The following is a 27,395-nucleotide window of genomic DNA, read 5'->3' as shown; positions in this document are numbered from 1 at the left end:
CAATGAATATTCAGGACTGATTTCCTTTAGTATTGACTAGTTTGATCTCCTTGCAGCCCAGGGGACTCTCAAGAGTCTTCTCCAACACCACAGTTTAAAAGCATCAATTTTTCGGTGCTCAGCTTTCTTTATCGTCCATCTCTCACATCCATACGTGACTACTGGAAAAACCATAGCTTTGACTGTATGGACCTTTGTCAGCAAAGTAATGTCTCTGCTTTTTAATATGCTGTTTAGGTCAGTCATAACTTTTCTTCCAAGAAGCAAGCCTCTTTTAATTTCACGGCTGCAGATACCATCTGCAGTGATTTTTGGAGCCCAAGAAAATAAAGTCTGTCACTGTTTCCACTGTTTCCCCATCTATTTGCCATGACGTGATGGGACAGGATGGCATGATCTTTGTCTTTTGAATGCTGAGTTTTAAGCCAACTTTTTCACTCTCTTATTTCACTTTCATCAGTTTGTGTTATATTTCTTTTACCCTGAGACAGGCACCTTTGGTTCTGGGGAGATAAAAATTAATACTTGGCAGTCTTTGTTCTCGTGAAACACATAGACTAGCTGGGAGAAAGAATGCCAAACAAACAGTTGTGATGGGATAAAATATTTACTATAACAGGCACATACTGAGTGAATGAGTAAAGAAATACACAAATTTGCCTGGAGGTGTCAGAAACTACTTAGAGCCTCCACTTTAAGGATCGGCAATTGTTTTCCCAGGGGATGAAGGCACAGATGGAATTTTAATACATACAAAGCAGTGCATACAATGACACAGAGGCAGGAAGGAGTTTGAACTTTTTAGAAAACTCTAAGGCGGTCAGAAAAGACTGCAACATAAAAAGTAGAAGTACAGTATCAGATGAAGCTGGAGCGGCAAGCACTTGTTTGTCAGGCTGAAGAATGTAGGTTATACCTGTAGGAACTGGAGAATCGTTGAACTCTATCCTATGAAGAGTTTGATCAATAAAAGAGATTTTACATGATATTACTTCAGAGTCTAAAAGGCTAAAAAAATTCAAAAACTGGAGATGTCCAGGTCACAGCTAAATGGCAGCAATAAAAATAGAAGACAGTATTAGAAATTTGAGGGCAGGTGGTGGGAAGGCAGCAGCATGTTCCAGAGGCCTGGGTGCAATGCACCAGAGGTTACACCGGGATAGAGACACTTTGCACATAACTAACTGCCTTAGCCAGTTATTCCATTCTTGCATTTCTTCACCCAATACATATATGCTAGGTAACCATAGCCTAGGCAGCATTCGTATTTCAATAGCAATACCTACATAATGGTGGATGGCTTTTGAAACCCGTGGCTGACCTCCTGGAAATCAACATCAGGTATGATGTTGGTGAACATTTCTTCTTAAATTGAAGATAGTAGGCAAAACCACTAGACCATTCAGGTATGACCTAAATCAAATCCCTTATGATTATACAGTGGAAGTGAGAAATAGATTTAAAGGCCTAGACCTGATAGATAGAGTGCCTGATGAACTATGGAATGAGGTTCATGACATTGTACAGGAGACAAGGATCAAGACAATCCCCAAGAAAAAGAAATGCAAAAAAGCAAATTGGCTGTCTGAGGAGGCTTTACAAACAGCTGTGAAAAGAAGAGAAGTGAAAAGCAAAGGAGAAAAGGAAAGATACACGCATCTGAATGCAGAGTTCCAAAGAATAGCAAGGAGAGAAAAGAAAACCTTTCTCAGTGATCAATGCAAAGAAATAGAGGGAAACAATGAAAGGGAAAGACTAGAGATCTCTTCAAGAAAATTAGAAATACCAAGGGAGCACTTTATGCAAAGATGGGCTCGATAAAGGACAGACATGGTATGGACCTAACAGAAGCAGAAGACATTAAGAAGAGGTGGCAAGAATACACAGAAGAACTGAACAAAAAAGATCTTCATGACCCAGATAATCACAATGGTGTGATCACTCACCTAGAGCCAGACATCCTGGAATGCGAAGTCAAGTGGGCCTTAGAAGGCATCACTACAAACAAAGCTAGTGGAGGTGGTGGAATTCCAGTTGAGCTATTTCAAATCCTAAAAGATGATGCTGTGAAAGTGCTGCACTCAATATGCCAGCAAATTTGGAAAACTCAGCAGTGGCCACAGGACTGGAAAAGGTCAGTTTTCATTCCAATTCCAAAGAAAGGCAATGCCAAAGAATGCTCAAACTACCACACAATTGCACTCATCTCACATGCTAGTGAAGTAATGCTCAAAATTCTCCAAGCCAGGCTTCAGCAATATGTGAACCGTGAACTTCCTGATGTTCAAGCTGGTTTTAGAAAAGGCAGAGGAACCAGAGATCAAATTGTCAACATCTGCTGGATCATCGAAAAAGCAAGAGAGTTCCAGAGAAACATCTATTTCTGCTTTATTGACTATGCCAAAGCCTTTGACTGTGTGGATCACAAGAAACTGTGGAAAATTCTGAAAGAGATGGGAATACCAGACCATCTGACCTGCCTCTTGAGAAACCTGTATGCAGGTCAGGAAGCAACAGTTAGAACTGGACATGCAACAACAGACTACAAACAGGAAAAGGAGTACGTCAAGGCTGTATATTGTCATCCTGCTTATTTAACTTCTATGCAGAGTACATCATGAGAAACGCTGGGCTGGAAGAAGCACAAGCTGGAATCAAGATTGACAGGAGAAATATCAATAACCTCAGATATGCAGATGACACCACCCTTATGACAGAAAGTGAAGAACTAAAAAGCCTCTTGATGAAAGTGAAAGAGAAGAGTGAAAAAGTTGGCTTAAAGCTCAACATTCAGAAAATGAAGATCATGGCATCTGGTCCCATCACTTCATGGGAAATAGATGGGGAAACAGGGGAAACAGTGGCTGACTTTATTTTGGGGGGCTCCAAAATCACTGTAGATGGTGATTGCAGCCATGAAATTAAAAGACGCCTACTCCTTGGAGGGAAAGTTATGACCAACCTAGATAGCATATTCAAAAGCAGAGACATTACTTTGCCAACAAAGGTCCGTCTAGTCAAGGCTATGGTTTTTCCAGTGGTCATGTATGGATGTGAGAGTTGGACTGTGAAGAAGGCTGAGAGCCAAAGAATTGATGCTTTTGAGCTGTGGTGTTGGAGAAGAGTCTTGAGTCCCTTGGACTGCAAGTAGATCCAACCAGTCCATTTTAATCCATTCTAAAGGAGATCAGTCCTGGGTGTTCATTGGAAGGACTGATGTTGAAGTTGAAACTCCAATATTTTGGCCACCTCATGTGAAGAGTTGACTCATTGGAAAAGACCCTGATGGTGGGACGTATTGGGGGCAGGAGGAGAAGGGGATGACAGAGGATGAAATGGCTGGGTGGCATCACCGTCTCGATGGACAGGAGTTTGGGTGAACTCTGGGAGTTGGTGATGGACAGGGAGGCCTGGCGTGCTGCGATTCATGGGGTCACAAAGAGTCGGACATGACTGAGCGACTGAACTGAACTCAACTGATGATGTTGGTGAGGATCTGTTTAGAGATTTGTGGAATAGTAGTCTAATACTACTTGGAGAATGCCAGCAGTAAGTGTCCTGGTGGACACTATCTGGAGTATCTGGGGTGACCAGGCGTGAGCCTATGGGTGTTGTTGTTTAGTCACTAAGTTGTGTCCAACTCTTTGTGACCCCATGGACTGCAGCATGCCAGGCATCCCTGTCTTTCACTATCTCCTCGAGTTTGCTCAAATTCATGTCAGTGATGCCATCCAACCATCTCATCCTCTGTCGTCCCCTTCTCCTCCTGCCTTCTTCTCTCAGCATCAGGGTCTTCTCCAGTGAGTCATCTCTTCACATCAAGTGGCCAAAGTATTGGAGCTTCAGCTTCAGCAACAATCCTTCCAATGAATATTCAAGGTTGATTATCTTTAGGAGTGACTGGTTTGATCTCCTTGCAGTCCAAGGGACTCTCAAGTCTTCTCCAGCACCACAATTCAAAAGCATCAATTCTCAGCCTTCTTTATGGCCCAAAGCTCACATCCATGCATGACAGCTGAAAAAAACATAACTTTGACTAGATGGACATTTGTCAAGAAAATGATGTCTCTGCTTTTTAATATGCTGTCTAGGTTTGTCATAGCTTTTCTTCCAAGGAGCAAGCATCTTTTAATTTCATGGCTGCAGTCACCATCCGCAGTGATTTGGAGCCCCCCAAAATAAAACCTACCACTGTTTGCATTTGAAAAAAAAAATGAAAATGAAGTCGCTCAGTTGTGTCCGAGTCTTTGCGACCTCACGACCTCATGGACTGCAGCCTACCAGGCTCCTCCCTCCATGGGATTCTCCAGGCAAGAGTACTGGAATGGGTTGCCATTTCCTTCTCCAGGGGATGTTCCTGACCCAGGGATTGAACCTGGGTCTCCTGCTTTCCAGGCAGACGCTTTAACCTCTGAACCACCAGGGAAGCCCTACTGTTTGCATTTGCTAAGAAGTGATGGTATTGGATGCCATGATCTTAGTTATTTGAGCCTATGGGTACATGAGTACAAATTCCCCAAAAGTCTGGACACTAGAGTAGTTCAATGAATCTCAGATAACAGGCACAGTTTAACACCTTGAGAGAAGAAGATCTTCAGGAAAAAACTACACTCTCTTATACACCCAACAGAAGATAGCGTGTAAAGTATAAGTAGCAAAATTCCAATTATATAAAGCCAAGAAGAATTGAACAGACACGCTGGGTTATGGAATTCAGATACTACCTCCCAGTGGGACAGAGATCAAAAGCTTTTGAGTAGAGGCTCAAATCATACATATGTTTGTATGTGAATGTATATGTTTATATAGTAAATGGATGTTGTCATTTCATTCTTGTCACCAATTAGCTGTATGGCCATAAACAAGCTGTTTCCCTTCCCGGGGTTGCAGCTTTCTCATCTATAAGGTGAAAAAGCTGGATCTGATGATCTCTAAGTTCCCTTCCAGCTATAATATTTTACTAAGATTCCAGATGGTTACTGGAGATGATAAAATTCTTTGTCAACTTATAATTACACTATGTAAGTTATTATAACATTTGATTTTTCTCCTCCTAGGAATTGTCGTGTGAAAATGACCCAACAAATGCAGAATTTACATCTTTCTCAGTCAAAAAAACATAGCGCCCCTTCGTCTCCCAATGCTGCCAAACGCCTGTACCGGAACCTCTCAGAGAAACTGAAAGGGAGCCACTCTTCATTTGATGAGGCCTATTTTAGGACAAGAACTGACCGGCTGAGTCTCAGAAAGACTTCAGTGGTAATAAAACTCTTTTTATTCCCATCTTGGTTTGATTTGTGAAGTTGTGTTTGGATTTAAGGAGATTCTAAGATGATCCTCATTAACTTCAGAACCTGATGTTTGCAAGTTTATAAATGTTGAAAGTCAAGTAAGGCAGTAACTGCACATATATATGTTAGCCAAAGTTGGAATGACTGGGAGATTTTCCCTTTCTTTTTCTTAATTTCTTTTCCTTTCTTTTCCCTTAGTTTTTCTTTCCCTAATAAACCGAAGAACTCCCAAAAGAGCAGTTTGACAAATAGAAAGTTTGAGATCAAATAGGCTTTCTTGGGAGATCCAGTGTTCAATCAAATACTGAATAAACAATGAACCATATTCTATTTACTTACTTATAGTGTATACCCCATATGCTTTCCAAAGGCTTTCAAGAAAGAATCCAGGCAAACAATGCAAATATATTATATAATGGTAAATAAATCGATAGCAATGATAATAATGGGGGACAGTAAAGGAGTAAGAGAGAGACAAAGGAAGGAAGAAAAAAAACTAGAAAAAGAAAATAGTGAGGTTAGAAACAGAAATAGATATACTAAAAACCTAGGCAAATGTAGTACCTGAGATTCATCACTACATTTATCTCTGAGTTCCCAGTCAGTCAAAGCAGAAAAGGAAGGACAACCGGTAATAGCATTCCATTAGCTAATAATTGAAACTATACCAAATGATATCTTCCTGTTGCTGAGTCCTCTGGCCTTTATAAGATACAGTGAATTATGTAATGGAAAATAAAGAGTAGTAGTGGGGATGTTATAGACATTCTCATATAGGAGGTTCTTATATTGCCCCTCAGTAAAAGCTGAGAGCATAACATTAACATGATCAGGAAGGATGTCTATGCAGAGGTTTATTTCACCATTTGTTTGAGCTTAAAACAGAAATGAGCCCTAGCCTTCCCAGATAGAAGCATACTGGAGCTCACCAACAAAAACATGGAGAAGGAAGTGACTTAAGAGTGAGAACAAATACGATGGCATATGAGAAATCAGACATGCTACGAATCACAAACAAATACACAACTGTGTCGTTTGGAGAGGGAAGCATATTAACTTTGCACTTTGGTTTCTAATTTTTCTCATTTCAAACAAATCTTCTAGGAGGACTTGGTTAAGCTATGGCCTAAGCATCAGAGGCTCTTCAGCTTAGCAGACTGTCGACAAAACCCTTTTCCAATCAGCAGACTGCCGTGTGGGCAAAGAGAACTGCATACCAAATAGCTCCATCCCTTCGGTCCCCATTGTCAAAACAAGTATTTGCATAATAACTTTCTGTTTTCCTCAAATTTCATTCGAGTGTTATGCACTGAGTTAAGCTGACCTGCAGCCTTTGATGGAAAAAATAGATTTTTGATGAGACTAAAAATAAAACCTGCCAACCTTAGTATTTGGTTACTAAAGGTTTAATCAGACAACCCATATGGTAGGTCAGGACCACTGGTATTTCAACATGTTTAACCACCAGGCAATTCCTGGAGAAGATACCAGAAAATGTATGAATAGTATATGTGTTGCTCTTCTCCCATGAGCTATAAAAATATGTATTTGAGAGAATTCTAAAGGTTTTCTCCTTTGTTTACTATTAATATTCTGAAAGAAATTTTCAAAGGAAATATATTGTCTCTAGCTACATTTTTCTATAGGTGATTTGTATCCTATGAATATTGAAATTTTGGCCCTCTCAGGCAGCAAAGCAGTTTGTTACCTAATCCACTGAAACCTTTCCTGAACACTACCTCTTGATTCTCTCATCTGAGGTTTCAGAAATGCGAGGTATTCAGTGACTGTGACTCCAGGTTGAGAAAGCGTAGAGGTTAGTACAAAGCAGTTAGGGAGTCAGTCTGCAGACTGCTGCTGCTAAGTCGCTTCAGTCGTGTCCGACTCTGTGCAACCCCACCAGGCTCCCCCGTCCCTGGGATTCTCCAGGCAAGAACACTGAAATGGGTTGCCATTTCCTTCTCCAATGCAGAAAAGTGAAAAGTGAAAGTGAAGTCGCTCAGTTGTGTCTGACTCTTTGCGACCCCATGGACTGCAGCCTACCAGGCTCCTCAATTTGTAAATAGCGAAGGGACATGTAGAATTGTAAATTTTAGAAAGATTACTCTTGTATGGAGTAGTGATGGAGGAGACTCAGACAAGAAACAGGTAGGTCGTTGCCATAATCTGGGAACAGTCTGAGCAACAGTCCAGACATGGGGATGGAAAAGGAGGGGCTAACAGAGAAAGGACATGTACTCTCAATCCCAAGCTAGTCATAATATAACTCACCTGTGCTATGTTATCTATGCCAGCATTCTCCATACTATATTTTGTAGAACATTATTCCAGGACAGTTAAAACAAATACAATGAAAAATATGTTCTGTGGAAAAAATTATTTGAAACAGGTCATATTTCTCACCTATGAAAGGATCATAATTGCATATTAAAATTAGTAAAGGCCTCGGGACTTCCCTAGTAGCTCAGGGGCAAAGAATCTGCCTGCCAACACACGAGACACAGGTTCTATCCCTGGTCCGGGAAGATGTCACTTGCCACAGAGCAACTAAGTCCATGCACCATAGCTATCGAGCCCGTGCTCTAGAGCCAGCGAGCCTCAACTACTGAGCCCACGAGGCACAATCACAGAAGACCGTGTGCCCTAGAGCCCGTGCTCCACAACAAGTGAAGCCTCTGCAATGAATGAGAAGCCCAGGCACGACAACTAGAGAGGAGCCCCCACCGCAACACAGGGAGAAAAACACCCACGCAGCAACAAGGACCCAGCACAGCCAAAAATAACATTCGTTTTTAAAAGATGTTAAAACATAATAACATACAGAAAATTATGTTCAGTCCACTTCAGTCACTCAGTCACGTCCGACTCTTTGCCACCCCACGGACTGTAGCACACCAGGCCTCCCTGTCCATCACCAACTCCCGAAGCTTAAAACTCATGTCCATGGAGTTGGTGATGCCATCCAACCATCTCATCCTCCATCGTCCCCTTCTCCTCCTGCCTTCAATCTTTCCCAGCATCAGGGTCTTTCTTCACATCAGGTGGCCAAAGTATAAAATAAAATTATTTTTTAAAAGATGTTAAAAATAATAATAATATACAGAAAATTATGAAATGTAATTTATTTTAAAAAATCAGCAAAGACCTTGAGAGCTCTTACAGTAAAATAATGCAATAACTTGATTTAATCTAATATTGACCAAATTCGTTTGACCACATGTTACTTTCTTCATAGAACACCTCATAATGGCCTCCTGAACAATATTCCACAGAAGACTGGTCTGAGAAAAGCTGATGTCTGCTCTTATCTATAGACTGTATACTGAATGTCTCCATGCATCTAAATGTACAGATCTTTTCAATGCTCATTAGAAAGCTGGAGGGAGGGCCCAACCGTGTTTGCTTTAGAGACCTTGGAGTAAAAGGGCTTCCCTGGTGGTCCAGTCAGTAAAGAATCTGCCTGCAGTGCAGGAAACCCAGGTTCGATTCCTGGGTCAGGAAGATCCCCTGGAGAAGGAAATGGCAACCCACTCCAGTATTCCTCCCTTGGAAATCCCATGGACAGAGGAGCCTGGTAGGCTACAGTCCAGGAGGTAGCAAGAAATTGGACAGGACTTAGTGACTAAACCACCACCACCATCATTCCACTTAGAAGTGGAAATGTAGTCCCTGAAGCAGTCCCTGAAATCTACAACAGCCAGGCCATGAAGACAAGCTGGTCTATGAAACTGTGCTAACCTACTTCATTCTTCTCCAGAACTTCCAGGGCAATGAAGCCATGTTTGAAGCAGTCGAACAGCAAGACATGGATGCTGTGCAGGTCCTCCTGTATCAGTATACACCAGAAGAACTAGATCTCAACACACCTAACAGTGAGGGGTTGACACCTCTGGATATTGCCATCATGACCAACCATGTACCCATTGCTAGGATCCTTCTGAAGACAGGGGCCCGAGAAAGTCCACACTGTAAGTAAACTTGAGAATAAAGCATGTACTCTTAAGGCCAGACCCCAGTTTTATACCACTGAAGTAGTTGTTACTGGCCATTAGAAAGAATGATTCACTAACTGTAGGCTCTGAAATCCTTTACATGTTTTCATAAACTGTCATGCAAATAGTGACAGTGCTTATACGTCTAAACATCCAGTTATAGTTTAAATAGAATATACGGAGTGGTATTGAACAGGAACCTCAAAGGAACTTCCTCTTAAGAACTGAACGCAAGTTTTAAGATATGTGAAATACCCCAAACAAGGCTATAGCACAGGAAGTATACATAGAGAAAAGAATGAGAGAGAAAAAAGAATAAGCATGTGTGTGTTAGTGTCTTTCTATTCACAGTCAATAAAGTGGTGGCTCCATTCACGTAATCAACAAACACCAAAAAAAGGGCATGTTCTAAGTACTTGGAATACAGTGATGAGCAAGATAAAAATCTCTGCACTTATAGAACTTATATTCCAGTGGAGGAGATTTCCAACAAGCCAGAAAATAAATCAAGTATAAATTCAAATAGTGACAAACACTATGGAGAAATAAAGTGAATGAATGGGTCGAGATGGATAGAGTGGGGCTATTTTAATAGAATTGGGCAAGAGGAGTCTCTCTGATGTAGTGACTCTTGCTCCTGGTCCTAGGTGATGTCAAGGAATGATCCATGAGAAGATCTGGGGGCTAATTCTAGGCAGAGTGCATGGCAGGTCGAAAGGTTCGGAGGCAGGCAGGAATGAGATGGCCATGTTTCTGAAGAACAAGAAGGCCAGAGTGGCTAAAGCCAAATGAACAGAGGGGAGAGTGATGCTGAGAGAGACGTCACCAGGACCAGATGGTTCAGGATTAGAGAGGCCACAGCGAGATGCTTCACTTTGATTATAAGTGTGATAGAGACATAGTGAAACAGTTTAAGCAGATGAATGACGCATTCTGGGGGATTCCTTGGCAGTGCCGTGGTTAGAACTCCGCACTTTCACTGCTGGGGCCCAGGTTCAATCCCTGTCAGGGAACTAGGATCCTGCAAGCCACATGACATGGCAGAAAAAAGAAAGACATTCTGCTTTACATTTTAAAAGATCCCTGCAGTGCTCTGCAGAAAAAACAAAGTGATGCAAGCAATTGTGAACTTGTAAAAACCAGCTAGGAAGCCATTCTAATGGTCCAGGAGACAGTTGCCAGTTACTTGGATTAGCACAGCAGTGACATTGATGGTGAGCAGGGGTAGAATTCTGGATGTATTTTTTAACAGCTTTATTGAAATATAATTTACGTGCCATACAACTCACCCACTTATCATGTACAATTCAAAGATATTTAGTACAAGCACAGGCTTGTGCAACCATCACCACAATCAATTTTAGACCATTTTCATCATCCCAAAAGAAATCCCATACCCTTCAGCTATCACACCCCCACCTGCCCACTCGTCTCAGCCCTGGACAACTACTTTCTGTTTCTGTAGATTTGCCTGTTCTGGACATTTCACAGAAATGGAATCATTTAATATGTGATCTTTTGTGAATGGCTTCTTTCTGAATGTATTTTGAAGTAGAGCTGATAGTACTTGCCAAAGGGAGCTGCTCTGGGGCCATCGACCCTGCCCAGGAGTGGATGGGATAAAATCACACAGCCCTTGCCCTGTGCCAGGCACTATTCTGAGCACTTTACATGTATTGACTCCTTTAATCCTCACACAACATTCTGAGGTAGGCACTCACATTCCCCTAGGTGCAAACTCTCTGACCCAATGACCACAGGGGCTCTGAGCCACCGTTTTTATGTTTCCTAAAAGAAAAAAGTAAACTCATCAAATTGTTAGTTTGACTAATACTGATTCACTCACTTCCAAGTGGTGAGACCCAGAAGGCTGAAAGAGAAGCAACAAATATATAATTAGAGGTCACATCTATGCTCCTAAATTTCATAAAACCCCGCCACCCAAAGACTAGGTACAGAGGCAGATCCTTGTATCAGAAAACTCTTTCTTTTAAAAATGCTAAGCTCACCACATCCATGTCAAAAAGAATGAGGACTTGGGTTCAGTAGCGTGGGGCTCTTCAGTAAGAGCTCCTTCGTCAAAGTGCCGCTTCTTTTTAGTGGAACTGGAGGATTTGGATGGATGGGCAAAGAAGGATGGAAGAAATGAGAAAGGTTTATTTGCTGCCTTCCAATTTATGTTGCAATAATGTCTGTCCCAAAGATCCAGTGAGAGAGCAGTGGAGAGAGAATCAAGGGGTCTGAACACAGAGAATGCAGACTGAGCCCCATTCTATAGGAACAAGGAGACCATTCATCCAGATGTTGCCTGCACTGAGCTGGATGAAACATTACTCTTACTTACCTGAGACGCTACAAAAAATGTCTGCATTTTCCACGAAACCAGTAAGACTCCCAATCCCCCCCAAACCCCTTTGTGCATAATTAAATCTCCATAAAAGAACCCAACTACTAAATACCTAGTTAAACCAAAAGAAAATTCATTGAAAAGATCCCTGGTTTTTCCTCATTCCCTGTGGGATGATAACCACAATATCATCACCAAGTTGTAAAGGATAGTGAGAGAGAAACCCAGCTTTTAGCCTCTGGGAAATATGATACCTAAGTCACCTCGGCCACCCAAAAAGTTAAAGAGACAGGATCGTGTATAGACTCCCACATGTGTAAAAATGGCAAAAGACAGCTGATTGAGGGACTATGAAATCTCCACATACATTATCTCCAGTTTTCACCCTGGCCCTTCAGGATAATGTTATTAACTCCATTTTGAAGAAGAGGAATTTGTGATTCTGAGAGGTTATGTGACTGACCAAAGGTCACACATCGAGCAAATGAATAAGGCTGTCAAGGATTGAAGTCCAAGTGTGTGGGGTACCATACCTGGGGTCCTGCTGTGCAAATTTACTGTCTTTCCGAGTAACCAGTATGGAAGGCTGTGACCGCTAGGCCTCTTCCCCTTTCCCTTTCCCTTTTTTGCTATTTGCTAAAACTCCACAGTGTGTTTCTTTGTTCTGTTCTGTGCACTGAGATGCCGTTTCTGTTGGGAAAAAAGCAGGATAGAAGAACACAATCTGTTTTCACGGATTTTTAATTCACTTTATATATCAAGTATAAAAGAAATCAAATTGCTTCTGTGCATGAGTCAGCCCATGAGAAAAAGTCTGGCAGCCAGAACCAGGTAAGCAAGCACCTGTTGCAAACTGTTCCACAAAAGCAGTAGAGGTAGGACAGAAGAGCAAAAATGATAATAATAACAATGAGGTCTTAAGTTCTTAGAGTATTTTACACATTGTGAAAATGCTTTTGCTTACATTTGATCCTGACCACTGGTTTGTGAGATGAGAGTTGCCTGAAATAACAAAAGACAAATAATTCATCCAGTGCTCCAAAGCTAATAAGTGGTGGACCCACAATTTGAACCCAGATCTTCTATATTAAATGCTTTGGTGTTTAGTATTAAATGTATTTAGTACTTGGTATTAAATGTTTTAGGTATTTGTAGAAAAGCATTAGCCCACTTCATGACACAATGTGGATATTCAGTTCCTTTCTTCCCTGACTCTCCTCCATCTGTTCATCTTCTATTGCCTGTCAAATATTCAGGATTTCTAATAGGGTAAAATTTCTGTCTTCCCTTCCCCTGTGTGTTCCCTTCTGAAAACAGCCCAATTCTCTTTTCACTATGCCAACCAAAGATTTCGACATAATTCAGAAGAAAGTCCTCTGTATTTGTCTCCATTTCAAACCAGGAATCACAAAAACACAGATACGTTTGGGGACTTAACCTCCCATGCCATTGGTCAGGCATGTTGTCCAGGTTTTAACCCCTCAATTCATAGAGCTATATGGAGCTGTTCTTAATAAACATGGCTTGAAATTCAGCCATGTACATTTCCTTATTCGTAAGGGAAGTGCCAGAAGCGGCCACCCAAATTTGCACACTGCCCCAAGGTTAAATATATACAGAACTTCAGCCTGCTCATTAGATGAATCAACTGTCTTTATTTGGCAACTTTTTTCTGTTCCTCCCACCTTTAGGTGAGCAGCACAAAGTAATATTCATTCCTTCTAGAAGAAAACATCGGCCATTTTTGAAGGAGAATCCCACATAGGTATGCCGAGCTTAGGAAACAGGCCCAGAATCTCAAAGGATCACACCTAGGAAAACTAATGCACAGAAGTACTTCAGGATACCTGGGGACTATGCTTTTGATTTTTTCACCCACTCAGTGTCCCCCTTGCTATAACACATACTCAGTTGAACAACTGCTATCTGAGAAAGACTTGCTCCGGATCTGAAAGTCCCCTGTCATAAACCCTTCCCTTATTCCAACTCATCCTGCCCTCCCCTTTGACTCACACTTCCACAGTCTCCAGAGGGGTTTACTGAATCGTCAGTGCTTTTCTGAGGTTGCTACCTATTTGGCATCATTGAGGCTCTCCCCATGGACAGAGGAGCCTGGCAGGCAGAGTCGGACCTGACTACGCAGCTAAGCACAGCACAGCGTAGGCTCTATAAACAGTGATCATAAAGAAACAGTTCTTTTGGGACACCTACCGTGTGCAAATCTGGTCACTCATGTGAATGTTATCTCATCTTTTGATCCCAACGCCTGGCACATAGTAGGAGTTGAGAAATTTTCAGGTGAAATTTTAAGACCTGTCTTATGCTGTTGGGAATCACAGGTACTGAATTTTAGCACACATACGTGTGTACTCACACACACAGTGTTTGAAAAAAACTTTGTCTTCCGGTAATTTACACTGTGGGGAAACTTCTGTTGCTGCCATTTCTGTGTCTTCCAGGCACTGTTTTGAGACTTGGTTGCGGACATAGCCTGACTTTTTGTTTTTACACTGATTCATGTACCATGGCAGACTGTTCTTCTTCTGCCCTTTCCTATAGCTGCATTCTCCCTTCGGCCCAGACCCTCTGCTCCCTCTCTGCATTCCATTGTGAACTCCTCTCTCTTGCCTTCCCGTGGATACTGCCTGTGGCACTAGGAAATGTCTCCCAGAATTAGTTATGTTCAGTTACTTCATAAAATACGATCGCAGGGTAGCTGTCATCTGAGTGTGGTACAGACACCAATGTCAAAATTTGGCAGCCTTGTCAGGATGCACCGCTCATTTCTGCAGTAGTCAAGGGTCCATGCTGGTGCTGGGACTGGTTCAGGGCACGTCTAAGAGGTGTGACTATAAACTAATGAGGCTGGCTTTATGTAAACAAACACACCAGAAAGTCTACAATCCACACGAATGTTATCCTGTAACAGGGTCCTCATGGGAGACCCCACACTTGCTTCAACAGTGCTGCCATTGCTCTAAACACTTTTAGATTTGTCCTCAGAGCCAGTTTATGAGAAAATCTGACTCGTTGCTTAGAGTCACACCTGATTTTTGTTCCAAAACAGCATCGCTCAGAGTCATCACCCTCCCTGTTTACCAGACATAGCTTCCAGTGATTTAGAGAGGTTTCCTGAAATCAAATCCACCCTCAAAAGACAATGATTTTCAACCATTAAAAGTATGTAAAGGACAAGGCTTAAGCAGGTCTCTAGAATGTGTCCCCAGATATTTTTGTCTGCTTCATTAAAATAGGTGTACAAACCATCACCCTGACTTATGAACTTGCTCCTCCTCAAACCTTATCCCATACTGCTCAGCCCTCACCTGAGCAGACCTTCACTCCATATACGCACACCTCCACTCCATTCCTTAAGCATGCCTCACTATCTTATTAGAGGGCCTTTGTATGGCTGTTCTCCATGCTTGAAAAGATCGAGTGCTTTTAATCTTGATCATTACATTGCCAACTCCTTCTTAACATTTCAGTTCAAATTTCACATCTTCAAGAGAGGCTTTCTTTGGCCACCAAGTCCAAGGTCTAAAGTCTCTTTCTTTTTTTTTTTTTTTCCTTGAGTTTATGGGGATCTTTAGTCTCTTTTAGCAATTTAAAGATGTTGGGAGCAGTGATAGAAAGTATATAGAAAAAGGACATAAAGCAAGAACTGTTCTCCATATCCACTGTTTGGGGCATGGGAGGCCATTTTTTTAAAACAAGATTTTACCTATTTCATTTTTATGTAGATAAGTGTATTAGGCTAGACTTTGCTGTAGTAACAAAAATACCCTCCCCCAATTTCAGTGAACTTACCACAAAGGTTTATGTATGGCTCACACAAGCTTGCTTGGGTTCAGGCCACCCTCCCTGGGCAGTTGACCTCCATGCTTGAGTGAGAGGAACTGGGTGGCAGAGAGTTGTACATAGGTCTTAAGAGTTTATTCTGCAAGTAAAGCCACTTCTGATCACATTAGTTTATTTTAGTTTTCTGCATAGCACTGAAATCACTATACAATATTTTCTCAGTGTTTTGATTTCCTTATTTTCTCTCCTCAGCATTACAATGCAAACTCCAAAGAGCAAAATTGGTCTCATTTGTCACTGTATCCCCATCAAAGAGTAGGCACTTGATAAGTATGTGTTTACTGCTGCTGCTGCTGCTAAGTCGCTTCAGTCGTGTCCAACTCTGTGCGACCCCAGAGACGGCAGCCCATCAGGCTCCACCATCCCTGGGATTCTCCAGGCAAGAACACTGGAGTGGGTTGCCATTTCCTTCTCCAATGCATGAAAGTGAAAAGTGAAAGTGAAGTCACTCAGTCATGTCCGACTCTTCGCAACCCCATGGACTGCAGCCTACCAGGCTCCTCCATCCATGGGATTTTCCAGGCAAGAGTACTGGAGTGGGTTGCCATTGCCTTCTCCCAAATATGTGTTTAGTTGAACTGAATAAATCCCAAGACTACTTCTACTTCTTTTGAAGGATGTGAATACATTAATTTCAAAGGGAATAATTTTACTAAATATCAAGTGAATTTACCTCTTTTATTTCCAAATAACTTTTTAGACATCAGGTGTCCATAGCCTAAGTTCCAGTCACTTGCTCTTCAAGAGTTGATAACTGTTCTTTCATTCTTTTATTTTTAATTTTTAAATATTCCTGCAACAGTGAATGTATTCTCCTTTCCCCAAATTAAAACATACATAAAGTATAAAGATACCTTTGTTGGCCAGCCCAACACCACATGCACACAGGCACACACTCACTGTCTAGGCTTCTGTCCCTCAATTCAACCAACATAACCACTGCTCTGCTCTAAAGATATGATTGCATCAGAGGATCCATTTCCAAACTTGCTCAAGTGACTGCTGGTGAGAGGCCTGTGTTCTTTCTGTATGGGCCTCTCCATTGCACTGCTCCCTAACATGGCAATTGGCTTCCCCTAGAGGACATTATTTAAGTAAGAGAGAGAGACCAACCTAGATGGAAGCACCAGTTTCTTTTGTAACCTAATACCAGAGGTGATACGTTATCACTTTTGCTGAATCTTGTTGATCTTGATGCCCAGCACAGATCAGCTCTGGTACAAGGTGTGAATACTAGGACAGCGAGATCAATAGGGGGTCTCTTGAAGGCTATCTACTCTACTACCTATCTAAGATTGTTGAGAATTAAATGCAATAGGTTTAAAACATTTCCCTAGCACATTTTAAACGGTCAAATAAATTGTTAGCCAATATAGCTCTCAGAAACAAAATAAAACAACCCAGGATTTTCTGGTAGAGAATTTAAATATTTTACCCATCTGTTGTATGGTCTGTGCTGTGAAAACACTGTCCAATATAAGCACTTTTTAAAGTTTGTAGGATTTTGTGTTCTAAAACTTCACTGTCAAACATAGACATATGACTGTTGAGTACTTGAAATGTGTCCAGTCCAAATTAAAATGTGTTTTAAATGTAAATTTACAATGAATTTTTAGGGCTTAAATACCATACATATATAATTAATAATTTCATACTGATTCCATGTTGAAATGATAATGTTTGGATCTGTTAAGTTAAATATATCATGAAAATTAATTTCACCTATTTCTTTTTGCTTTTTTAATGTCACTACTAGGAATTTTTAAATGCTGTGACACACTATATTTCTATTGGACAGCACTAAAAAATCAGCAGAAGTTACAGCTATCTTATTTCATCTTTAACCCCTCTATGACATTATTGAAAAATCTGCTTTGGATTTTCTAAATAAGTTCTTCAATTATTTTGTGTGTTTGTTTCAAAGAAAATGTCCATTTGCCCCTTGGAGTTTGGGAGACGTGGGCAGAAAGTCTCTCTATGTCAATAGCTCTAGCTTCTTAAAGAGCAACAATTACAACTTACACTGTATAACATGGACTTTGTGAATCCACGTTCTGCTGAAAGTAGCAGAGAAAAACATTCCAGAGCCCCATGTCCAAGTTGTAATGAGTTCTAAGAGAAGAAAGTTCACAGTAATTGAAATGAAACATTTAATCGCCAAATCACTAAAACTTTTTGGGATTCATACTCAAAGTCCTTGGGAAAACCTGAAAATAAGACAACGGGTTGAGACCCAGCTGAATTTTGAGCCCTGAATCTTATTAAGACAGGTAAATTGTAACTTATGTTTTGAGTTTTTTAATTTAAAAAAAAAATTAATTATTTAAATATCTCTATATTACTTCTTTTGACATTCCTAGCTGGAAGCAAGTCAGTTGTGAGGTTGTTAGAAGGTTGTCATTTATGATCAGCAAAGATAAATTTTATTAACTGCTATTCTTGGTTGCCCAAAGGATATTGGCTTACAATGCAAGGTTTATACATAAGTGACCTTGTTTTCTCCTTTGAAATTAAAGATAGGGTTGAAATTGACACCACTGAGTATATGATATATTTTTGAATGAAAGCTAAAACAGAAATTTGTATCTGGGGCAAGAGATTTTTATTTTTTGATGGAAGAACACAAAGGTATTTTATAAAAACAAGTATTTGATTTATATTTATGTGCCTCTTAAGTATAACACAGATCAGTGGCTTTAATAAAAATTATATAAACCTGTACTAATTGAGAGTCTTCTGTATACAATGACTGGTGAGCAATGAGTTCCCCTCATGAAGAAAATTATACAGAACCAAGGGTACTATAGGAAGAGGCACCAAAGGCTAGTGGTAAACATCCTTCTACCACTGAGTTTAAATGATTATCTTACTGCCCCGTATTTCTCATTAGTGAAAACAAGGGAAATGCCTATGACAATAGAAAAGTTATCACTACATTGCAAAATAGTGTATCATTAGTAATGGGCAAATGTATTTTTTTAAGCAAGCCAAATGAATCGTTCCCTGAAAGTGTCAATAAAAAATTAAAATTAGTTTACATTTTACTCTTTGATATTTTTCAAACTTTAAGCAATTTAGGCCCAAATTCACTAACTGCAAGGTAAAAGAAAAAATTAAGAAATGTAAGGCTACTGAGTAGTTGCCAATCAGTAGGTTAGATTCTGATGGTGAAGAAAATCCACTCGGTCTGATTATTACTTATCTCAGGATTTAAACAGTAACTGTAATTGTATTCTTTGAACACCAAGTTCCTGCCCCTCCCCCCACTCCCACCCCAGTAGTTAATTAGCTGGGCAGGTCTTAGAACAAATACCCACTCAGAAACACTGGGTGGTAGACATGCTGTTGATAATTAAACACCACAATAGCATGGAGCCTATTTCAGGAGCCGCCAAGTGGTCTTACCCCAGCCGAACCGCTCACCACACACTCACAGACCCTCTATTGTGCTGGCTATGGCTGCACAGAGGGATAGTTGCTTGACTGGAGAAGGGACCAACTGCAGTAAGAGTGAAAAGACCAAACCTCGCAAACAGGTACAGGAGTTCCCGACGCAAGGGGAAAATGTCCAGAGAGTAGAAGTAAAAGGAGAATGGATCCAAGAAGGGAGGTGACAGGCAGGAAAACTGATCACAGAATAGACATTAACCTTTCTAGTTTCTCTGTCCAAACAAACCACCAGAATAAGCTCACCAATCTTGTGCCAAATAGATAGCACTTAGAAAAGAGCAATACATAAAGAATAGGTTGATTTGCATTCCGTTTGGGTTTAGAGGAAGTTCACCGAGTTTAAGGTTTTTAAGTTGCAACATCATCCCACCTCCCTGGATATCAGTTTATCTTTAAAAATAAGGGGGTTGAAAACGTTCTCATTCTGGGTGGAAAAAATAGAAATAAGAGTCCCCAGACAATCTCCAAGGTGTCGAAAAGCTTAACAGACACATCATTACTCAAGATAAAACTACACAGTCTAATATGATTATCGTATTTACCTGCTTTTCCTTAAAACATTAGTTTGTTAGGTTTGATTATCTAATGCTGAACAGATGCTTCTATTGGCACTTATATAGGTCATTATTAATAGGGACAAAAATGATTACTTTAAGTCAGCTGATTTGGCAGTCAATAAAGAAAATCTTTCAAGAGAGAGTGTTTTATTAAACTATTAAAAAAATCCATAGGATAAAAATAATAAAAGGTTTGCTTGGTGAAATGGTTTGAAACCACTGGCTCAGTTAGTGCCTCTCCAACTCGTGCATGAAATTACCTCTAACGGAAGCAAGTGAGTAGGTATATTCCCAGGGGCACCTGGGAACTTAGCCTGGAAAAAAAAGAGAGAAAGAGATCTATAATCTATCTTTTCTAATCTTCATTTTTTAAGGAATACGTTCCACTCTTCTCCGTAATAGAAGAGCTTGTTTTAACTTCTAAATAATTTGCTTTCATCAAAAATCTGCCTAGAAAATTCAATGTTCCTGAAAGACAGACATATTTATTCTGAGACTTCAGAGATACCCACTGAACTCCATCAATACCACCACCATACTATGTTGTTTAAGTTAGAGGTTAGATGTCTCAGTTTGAGAAGCACAGGTATCTAAACCATCTTGGAAAACTTACTCGGCCATAAAATTCTATGTATCTTTCTTGCTATTCTATGAAGAGATGAACGCTTTATTTTAAAGATTCAGAGTCCTTTTACCCCTACAACTCAAATAGCATCAAGTCTACAGTCTAGGAATAAAGGCAAAGTCTAGAAACAAAATGTGTTGTGCTGGGAAAAGCAGGAAAAATTTCAGGGGGAGCCAAGCACAGCTCAAGAGAAGCTGTCCATCTGAAATGCCACCTGGAATTCACACCAGTAATAACTGTTGTGGATATAAAAATTAATAGGGGGGATTTCATAGTATTAGAAAAATTTATTTTTATAAATCATGTGTCTATCGCCCAAGTGTTGACGCATGCATGCAATTCAAACATCAGGCTCACAATAAAAAGCTCACTGAATGACTTAGCAAGGACAATTCCCCCATTTTGTCCATAATTTGGAGTGGAAGAAGGTGGGGGAGTGGGTAAAGGGTGCAGTTACTGGGTCAATTAATCAACCTGAAAACTGTGACACAAACTCTGACGCCTAACCTGTGTCTAAAAATACACAAATGTATACGAATTTGTTTTAAACTGTCAATGCCTATATTTAGGACCTTCCCAGCAAGGCTATAATGAGACTGTGTTTGAGGGCTTCAGTCATAGCAGACTCTACCATTAATCTGAAGTTAGTTAAATTAACAGCATTTAGTACTGACTTGTCAATCTCACTGCTTCAGGAAATTGCACCTTGAGGCTACTAATATTGCCAATTTTTCCACAGGAGTATGCGCCTGCGTGTGCGTATGTGTATTTTTTTTTTTTCTCCAGAACCTCTGTGTTCATACACCATCACTGCTTCCCTACACCCACAGCACTTACATTATCATTTATTCTGGCCTCCTTTAGCCTTCCCAAGGGGTTCTGCATAGTGTAGCTTCTCAGTGAAAGAGTTTTTTAGCTCTATATTTGTTTGTTTATTTTTCTGTCATGGCTCATGACTGAGGCTTTAAAAAAAAGTGTGACAGTATTTAGAGAACATGATTGACTGCTACAGCGACGTGCATTAACCATGACAAATCTGCAGCAAAACACAGTCCTGAGTGTTCTAAACAGCAACTTTAAAAAGAAAGAAAAAACGAAAAAGACTCAACTAATTTTTCATTGACTTCATCTGTAAATAAATTTAGATTGATGCTAAGCAGGGGCAATAATAAATTAGAATTCATTTCCTGTAATTAATGCAAACATGCCTATGAACACATGACAATATGAATATATAACCACGTAATTTCCATTTCAAAATACACCGAAAATTTTTCGCTTTGCGTTATCTTCATAATATTTTCCCTCTTAATGAGAAGAATAAAATGGTTAGATATCTTTCCCACCCACCAGGGGGAAATATTGTTTTGGTCACAGAGAGTGTCAAACACATTTTGGTGACCGATCTTGCAGAACCTGGTTCTGCTCTGTTTCATTATTTGTGTGATCCTCTACCCTATGCATGCTAAGGCTCTCTTCTCTTCTTTAAACTAACCAGTAAGAGCTCCACTGAAGTGGCCAAGTGACCACCTAGGCAGGCCCTCACATGCATGAGTGCCATGAGTGAAAGAAGCAGACTCCCAATCTGACATAAGAATTTGAAATGTTCTGTCACTGACATGAACGTTCACTCACACAGGGCAGGTTGGGTAAATAATATGATGTGAAGCAAATAAAGATTATCACACACACTGAATTAAAAAAAAAAAAAAATACCAAGCCTGACAACCTCTCTTGGCAAGAGGAGTTGATATAACTTGCTCTCTTGGGCACAGGCATCTCTAGAAATCATTTGCACAGTCAGAGCACAATTAAAGGGTAAAATTGATCAAAGATCACACCCAAGTCATCCAACCATCAGGACTCACTAGTTCTATTGCGGCAGCAATAGTGGAACACTTTGTTAACAATCCCTGGGTGGGGAAGTTCCTCTGGCAAAGGGATAGGCTGCCCACTCCAGGCTTCTGGCCTGGAGAATTCCATGGACTGTATAGTCCATGGTGTCACAAAAAGTCAGACACGACTGAGCGACTCTCACTTTGTTAGCAATAAATTAACTGACTAACAATAACAAAATTACCACTAAGAAAAATCCCTATGAGCTGGAAAGAATATAAAAACAGAAGATTTGATCAGGTTCTACCAAAAAAAAAAAAAAAAAAACCAGCAAAAACCAAAAACACATCTTCAGCAAAATGCAACTTGCCTCATGGATGACTTTCCTTAAGACCTTCCTAGTCCTACAAAGCTTTTGCCCCTAAGTGTTTGTACCTCTGAAGATCCCAGAAACAACTACGTGCCACCTGAAAGAGAAGTGGGCCTCCTGCCAGCGGCATTCTAACGACCTCTGCTAGGCAGCTATCTGGGCCAGAGGGCAATGGGAATCTCTTAAACCAATATGTTTGCCATTTAATCTGGTTGTGTCACCAATTAGACCTTATCATAGTAAGATAGCTAATGATGAATATAGATTCCACTTTCCCCAGGCATTTTTAAAAACTCATAGTAGACTCCCAGATACCCTGTCAACAAAGCAGCGTTTCCCCAGGAAGAAAAGCGAGTCAGCCCATTTCTTTCCTTCCAGTTGTCAGCCTGGAAAGCCGATCTCTGCACCTCAACACACTGGTGCAAGAAGCCCAGGAGAGGGTGAATGAACTGTCTGCTCAGGTGGAGAATGAAGGATTCAGTCTGGACAACACAGAGAAAGAGAAACAGCTGAAAGCTTGGGAGTGGAGGTACCGACTCTACAGACGCATGAAAACAGGCTTTGAGCATGCCAGTGAGTATCAGCAGAGGACTTGTTCGTTTAACTAGACTGAACCCTGGTTTGAGACAGCAGGACTTCTTTCACTGAGTTTTTGCCCCTCGAGGGATCACGGATGGCCGTTGTCAGCCTCTTTGGAGCAAGGGTTCTGGGAGGCTGTCAAAGGCTCTTTTGTCTTGCTTGATTTTCTGGCTCCTGATAGGTTCTTTGACCACAGCCACGAGGCTGTTGGCTTCCCTCCACCGTGTCACACTCATCTAGCACTTTCCACCTGCTACGCCCTAATGTCTAATGACCTGGATGGTCTGATTCCCTAAGTGGCTTTATTTTGAGATGTGGAGGTGGAAAAATACCTGTTTGCCTATTTGTCCAGTTTCTGCTTCAAGTTCAAGATTAAGTGGTTTTCAACTCTCTCTATATACAGCTTATATAAACTGACTTTCAGTTAATACAGCCAACAGAGAAGGATAACCAACCTATGAATTATGCTTTTGTCTGCACTTCCATTCTCTTTACCAGTTCTTTTCATTAATTTAAGAAAAGCTTTGTTTCAGGATAATACTCATTAACATTGGAAGGCACTGCTTAGTGTCACCCTGATATAAAAATTCACATACAATCCGAACACATGTGAAACATTAAACTCTTATTCCAAAAGGTGATCTTATTTAAACAGCAAAAAAACTAGACTTGAGATGTTTAATATAAGGAAAAGATCGGTTCATTAGTTTGGGAACTATCTGCCTCTGCTTCGTGATAAACACCAAAGGCAGAGAAATTCTTGTTTTCTGTAATACTGTACTCTAAATACCAAATCTAGGCCTAATCCTTTCTCTTGAAGCAAATAGCTTAAGTAACAGTAATGAAAGTTTGCTTTTAATATTAACAATCCCTTTACTGATACTAACACATGCTTTAAATAAAAAGCATTTCAATAATTGTTGAAATTATTTTCAGCAACTGTTTCAATAAATGCATTTACCATTGTACCTCATTTAGGATAGATTAACACTAGAATTAATACTAGCATCATCAAATCATTAATTTGATGCCATTTTAAAATTTGTTTCTAAATTAAAAAAACATCTTCTGGGTGTCAAAAAGTACCCTGAGTGATAGAAGTCCTTTAAAACCTGGGGTTAGTGAACATGACCTGTGCCCATGAAGTCTTTCTTAGAAAAATAGTACCTGATGTAATTGGAGGCAGAGTGAGAGCAAGGCAAGGTAGCATTCCATACTGGGAAGAGCCCGAAATTGGGCATCTGAAGCCACGGACTTTCATCCCAGCTATGTCTTTACTGTGTTCTTGAACCGGCAATTTGGCCTCTTTGGGTTAAAGTTTCCTCATCCTAAAAGTGCGGATGTGGTTACGCATTCTTTCTACCCAACAGGGTTGCGAAAAGGCTCCAGTGAAATAATTTGCATGAAAGTAGTCTCTACCTACAATATTGATTCCTGCTAACACTTTCTGACCTCCCCTCCACTGGTCCAGCCCAATCTTCTATTGTGTTTCTAAGGTACTTTGAGAAGGCTTAACTGGTATTATTTACCCCTTCAGAAGATGTTCTAATGCTCAAATAAGACCACGATGGCAACAAATAAAGGCCACTGAGACTTCTAATGAAAATGCTCAAAGGCAAAAGCTATTAGGCTCTACAAACAAATGTCTCCACAGTGTGTGTTTCAGGGTATCCTTTGAAGAGACAGGAACATTGTTTGAAAAGGATTTGCTGTGTTAAAATCCTTGTGTTCCTCCTTCTGTCCCAGGAGCCCCCGAGGTGCCAACCAGTGCTTGTCTCATGGTAACCAGCAGCACATCACTCACTGTCAGCTTTCAAGAGCCTCTTAGTGTCAACTCAGCTGTAGTAACCAGATATAAAGGTACTGGATTCCAAATATTTTTGTCACTGCTTCTCCTTAAAATACAAACTGCTGTTTGAGGATCAATTGCACATTTTGCATGTTTGTTTTTTCTGCTGAAAAGATTTTTTTCATCCCATTTACTTTTTCAAGTTGAAGTATTTCCATAGGCATGCACACAGAGAGTGATAAGGTGATGGAGAGTGTTACAGACGAATAGGATTGATATTCATTCTTGCTTGCAGAGCAAACACCTCCTCTGCGTATAGCATTCACTTGTGGACAGTTCTGAGTAGGACACACTGAAGAAGCTGCCTCTATCTACAGGGCTCAGAGGTTAAAGATATAGCACAAACTAAATAGGGGGCATATGAATTAGTAGCTGTAATAGCAGGTAACTAGGGTTGATAATTAAAACAACAACAATATCGGAGATCAGAGAAGGAGGAGGGATGGTTCAATGATAGAATTGGAAAGGCCCCAGTGAAGCAGTGGCAACTGGGCCTGGCTCTCAAGGATGGCTGAGATTTGAACCAGAAGATATTGGAAGGAAAGTGAACTCCAAGTGAAGGGAACAGTGAGCGCACAGACCAAAGCAAGAACATTCCAGAACAAGTAGAGGAGAGCAAGGGAGCTTGCAGTGCAGTGGCTCCAGGACAGAGTTCATGAGAAGAAGCAGTGAAATATACAATTGGAAAGTGGAACTAGGGTTAGAAGGGAGGGATAGAATGAGGCTTGAAATCTAAATTCTAAAGGAATTTAGACTTTATCTGATGAACTCTGCAGACCGCTGAATAAGATAGGAACAAAATCAGAAGTAGATTTTTCAAACATTTAAGTTCCAACACTGTGTGTGATGTAGCTTCCCAGGTGGCACTGGCGGTAAAGAACCCACCTGCCAACGTAGGAGACATAAAATACATGGGTTCGATCCCTGGGTCAGGAATATTCCCTGGGGAGGGCATGGCGACCCACTCCAGTATTCTTGTCTGGAGAATCCCATGAACAGAGGAGCCTGGCGGGCTACAGTCTATAGGGTGGCAAAGAGTCGGACCCAACTGAAGTGACTTAGCATGCACGCACATACTGTGTATTGGAAGACATGTGGATTTGGAATAAGGAAATGAGTTAGGAAGCTATTATATTCAGGACAGAGGTCATGACAGCCTGACCTGACTGCTATAGTAGCCCTGGGAAAGGAGAGAGCCCACAGGAGAAAGATTTTATGGAGATGCTATGAGGATAACAGCCAAGGCTTACATAGTGCTTACCAGGCTCCAGGCACTGTGTAAAGCCTTTATATGTATTAACTCTATTCTCACAACAACCTTATAAGGTAGGTACTGTTATGGTTCCCATTTGCAGATGAGAAAACTGAAGCAGTGAAATGAAGAACTTATTACCTAAGACTCACAGTAGAGCCAGAAATATCACATTATGTTGACTCTTGAATGTGGTGGACAAAAAAGAAAGAAATCTATTTTCCTGATTCAGGAGGACATATGAAAATTCCCTGAACAGTTCTAAAACTTGATAAGACTCTCCACACGTATTCCGAAATGCCAGGCCACAAGGCAGAATTTCTGTGTTCAGGTCACTGCCATTCCCATGGACCACAAAAATGTCCGAGTAGTGTATGCTTCCTTTCTCCTTCTAGGGCCTGTTCCCAGGAGGACCTTCTCTGTCTCCAAATTACCCACAATTTGTAGCTTTCTGAGTTACTTGAAATTTTCCGGATATCTCCACTATTTTTTATATCTTAGGTAAAACAGCATTGAATTATTTATCACTTTGGGTTTTCTGTATCCAGCTAAGAGAGGGCAGCCTGAGGAAACAGCAGATAAATGAAACCACCAAGAATGGCTGCCCACAGCTATCCTTCAATTCAACTCCGATATTTTCTGTTAGATGCCAAGATTTTCTGAAATTCAGAGCAAGTGTTTGCAGGCAATATTAGACATGACATTTTCCTTTCTTTCTACCTCCCTCCAGCTCAGGGCTTTGACAAAGAGTTTGATAAAGCTGCCCAACTTGACATTTTCTTCTTACGTTTGATTAGTGAGCTATCAGGAGCTAATTTATCCAGACTGTCAGCTATGTAATACCCAACCATAATGCCAGCAAATTCAATCAACATTCACATATTAACACGTATCATCTCAGGAGACTTGCATTTGGGTGAGGTTGAAATAAAAGGTCACAAATGGGTTTTGTTAGCGACTAGAGAGGCTTAATTAAGTATTATAAATAGAATTGTCCATTGCATTATGGAGTAGGTTTCCTCGTGTTAATTTATAAGGTCATAAATTGAGTCCTTAACCTGACCACTCTCAAGGCTTATTTAAAACAGCTGCCAGCTTACTGTACCTAGAGACAACAGGACAGTTTTTAATTCAGGGTTGAAGTAATTATTTAATTATGGAAATAGTAACAAAACTACACTGAGACAAGGCTAATCATTTTGTTTGCGTTAAAAAAGAAGAAAAAACAATTAAGAAATCCACAAAGTGAAGTGGCAATTATCTGATTGGTTAGAGGGAAGGTTTAACCCTGCAGTATTTAGAGTTTGGCAAAAACATATTGCTCTCCAGAACTTTTGGGTTCAGCAAAACCTCAAGCCTATTTTGACAACTGGATATTTTCACCCT

The 27,395-nt window shown here is 40.5% G+C and overlaps 1 protein-coding gene and 1 non-coding gene across 2 annotated transcripts; one reads left to right on the top strand and one right to left on the bottom strand.

Annotated features, from left to right (window-relative positions):
• Positions 1-4,353: 4,353 nt before the first annotated feature.
• On the bottom strand, positions 4,354-4,426 carry TRNAS-GGA. Its single transcript has one exon. It is a non-coding gene; the product is annotated as a tRNA-Ser (tRNA).
• Positions 4,427-5,063: 637 nt separating this feature from the next.
• Positions 5,064-26,849, top strand: LOC120866689 (ankyrin repeat and fibronectin type-III domain-containing protein 1-like). The gene is made up of 5 exons (XM_040244478.1): positions 5,064-5,259; positions 9,049-9,259; positions 22,708-22,902; positions 24,655-24,768; positions 26,740-26,849. The coding sequence occupies exons 1-5, from the start codon at positions 5,074-5,076 to the stop codon at positions 26,847-26,849; spliced, it is 816 nt and encodes a 271-aa protein (XP_040100412.1). The 5' UTR covers positions 5,064-5,073.
• Positions 26,850-27,395: the final 546 nt, after the last annotated feature.

Source organism: Oryx dammah, unplaced genomic scaffold (assembly GCF_014754425.2).
Source record: "Oryx dammah isolate SB20612 unplaced genomic scaffold, SCBI_Odam_1.1 HiC_scaffold_8, whole genome shotgun sequence".
NCBI lineage: Eukaryota > Metazoa > Chordata > Mammalia > Artiodactyla > Bovidae > Oryx > Oryx dammah.
The sequence above is the reverse complement of the archived record's forward strand: the minus strand, read 5'-3'. Positions and strand labels throughout refer to the sequence as shown.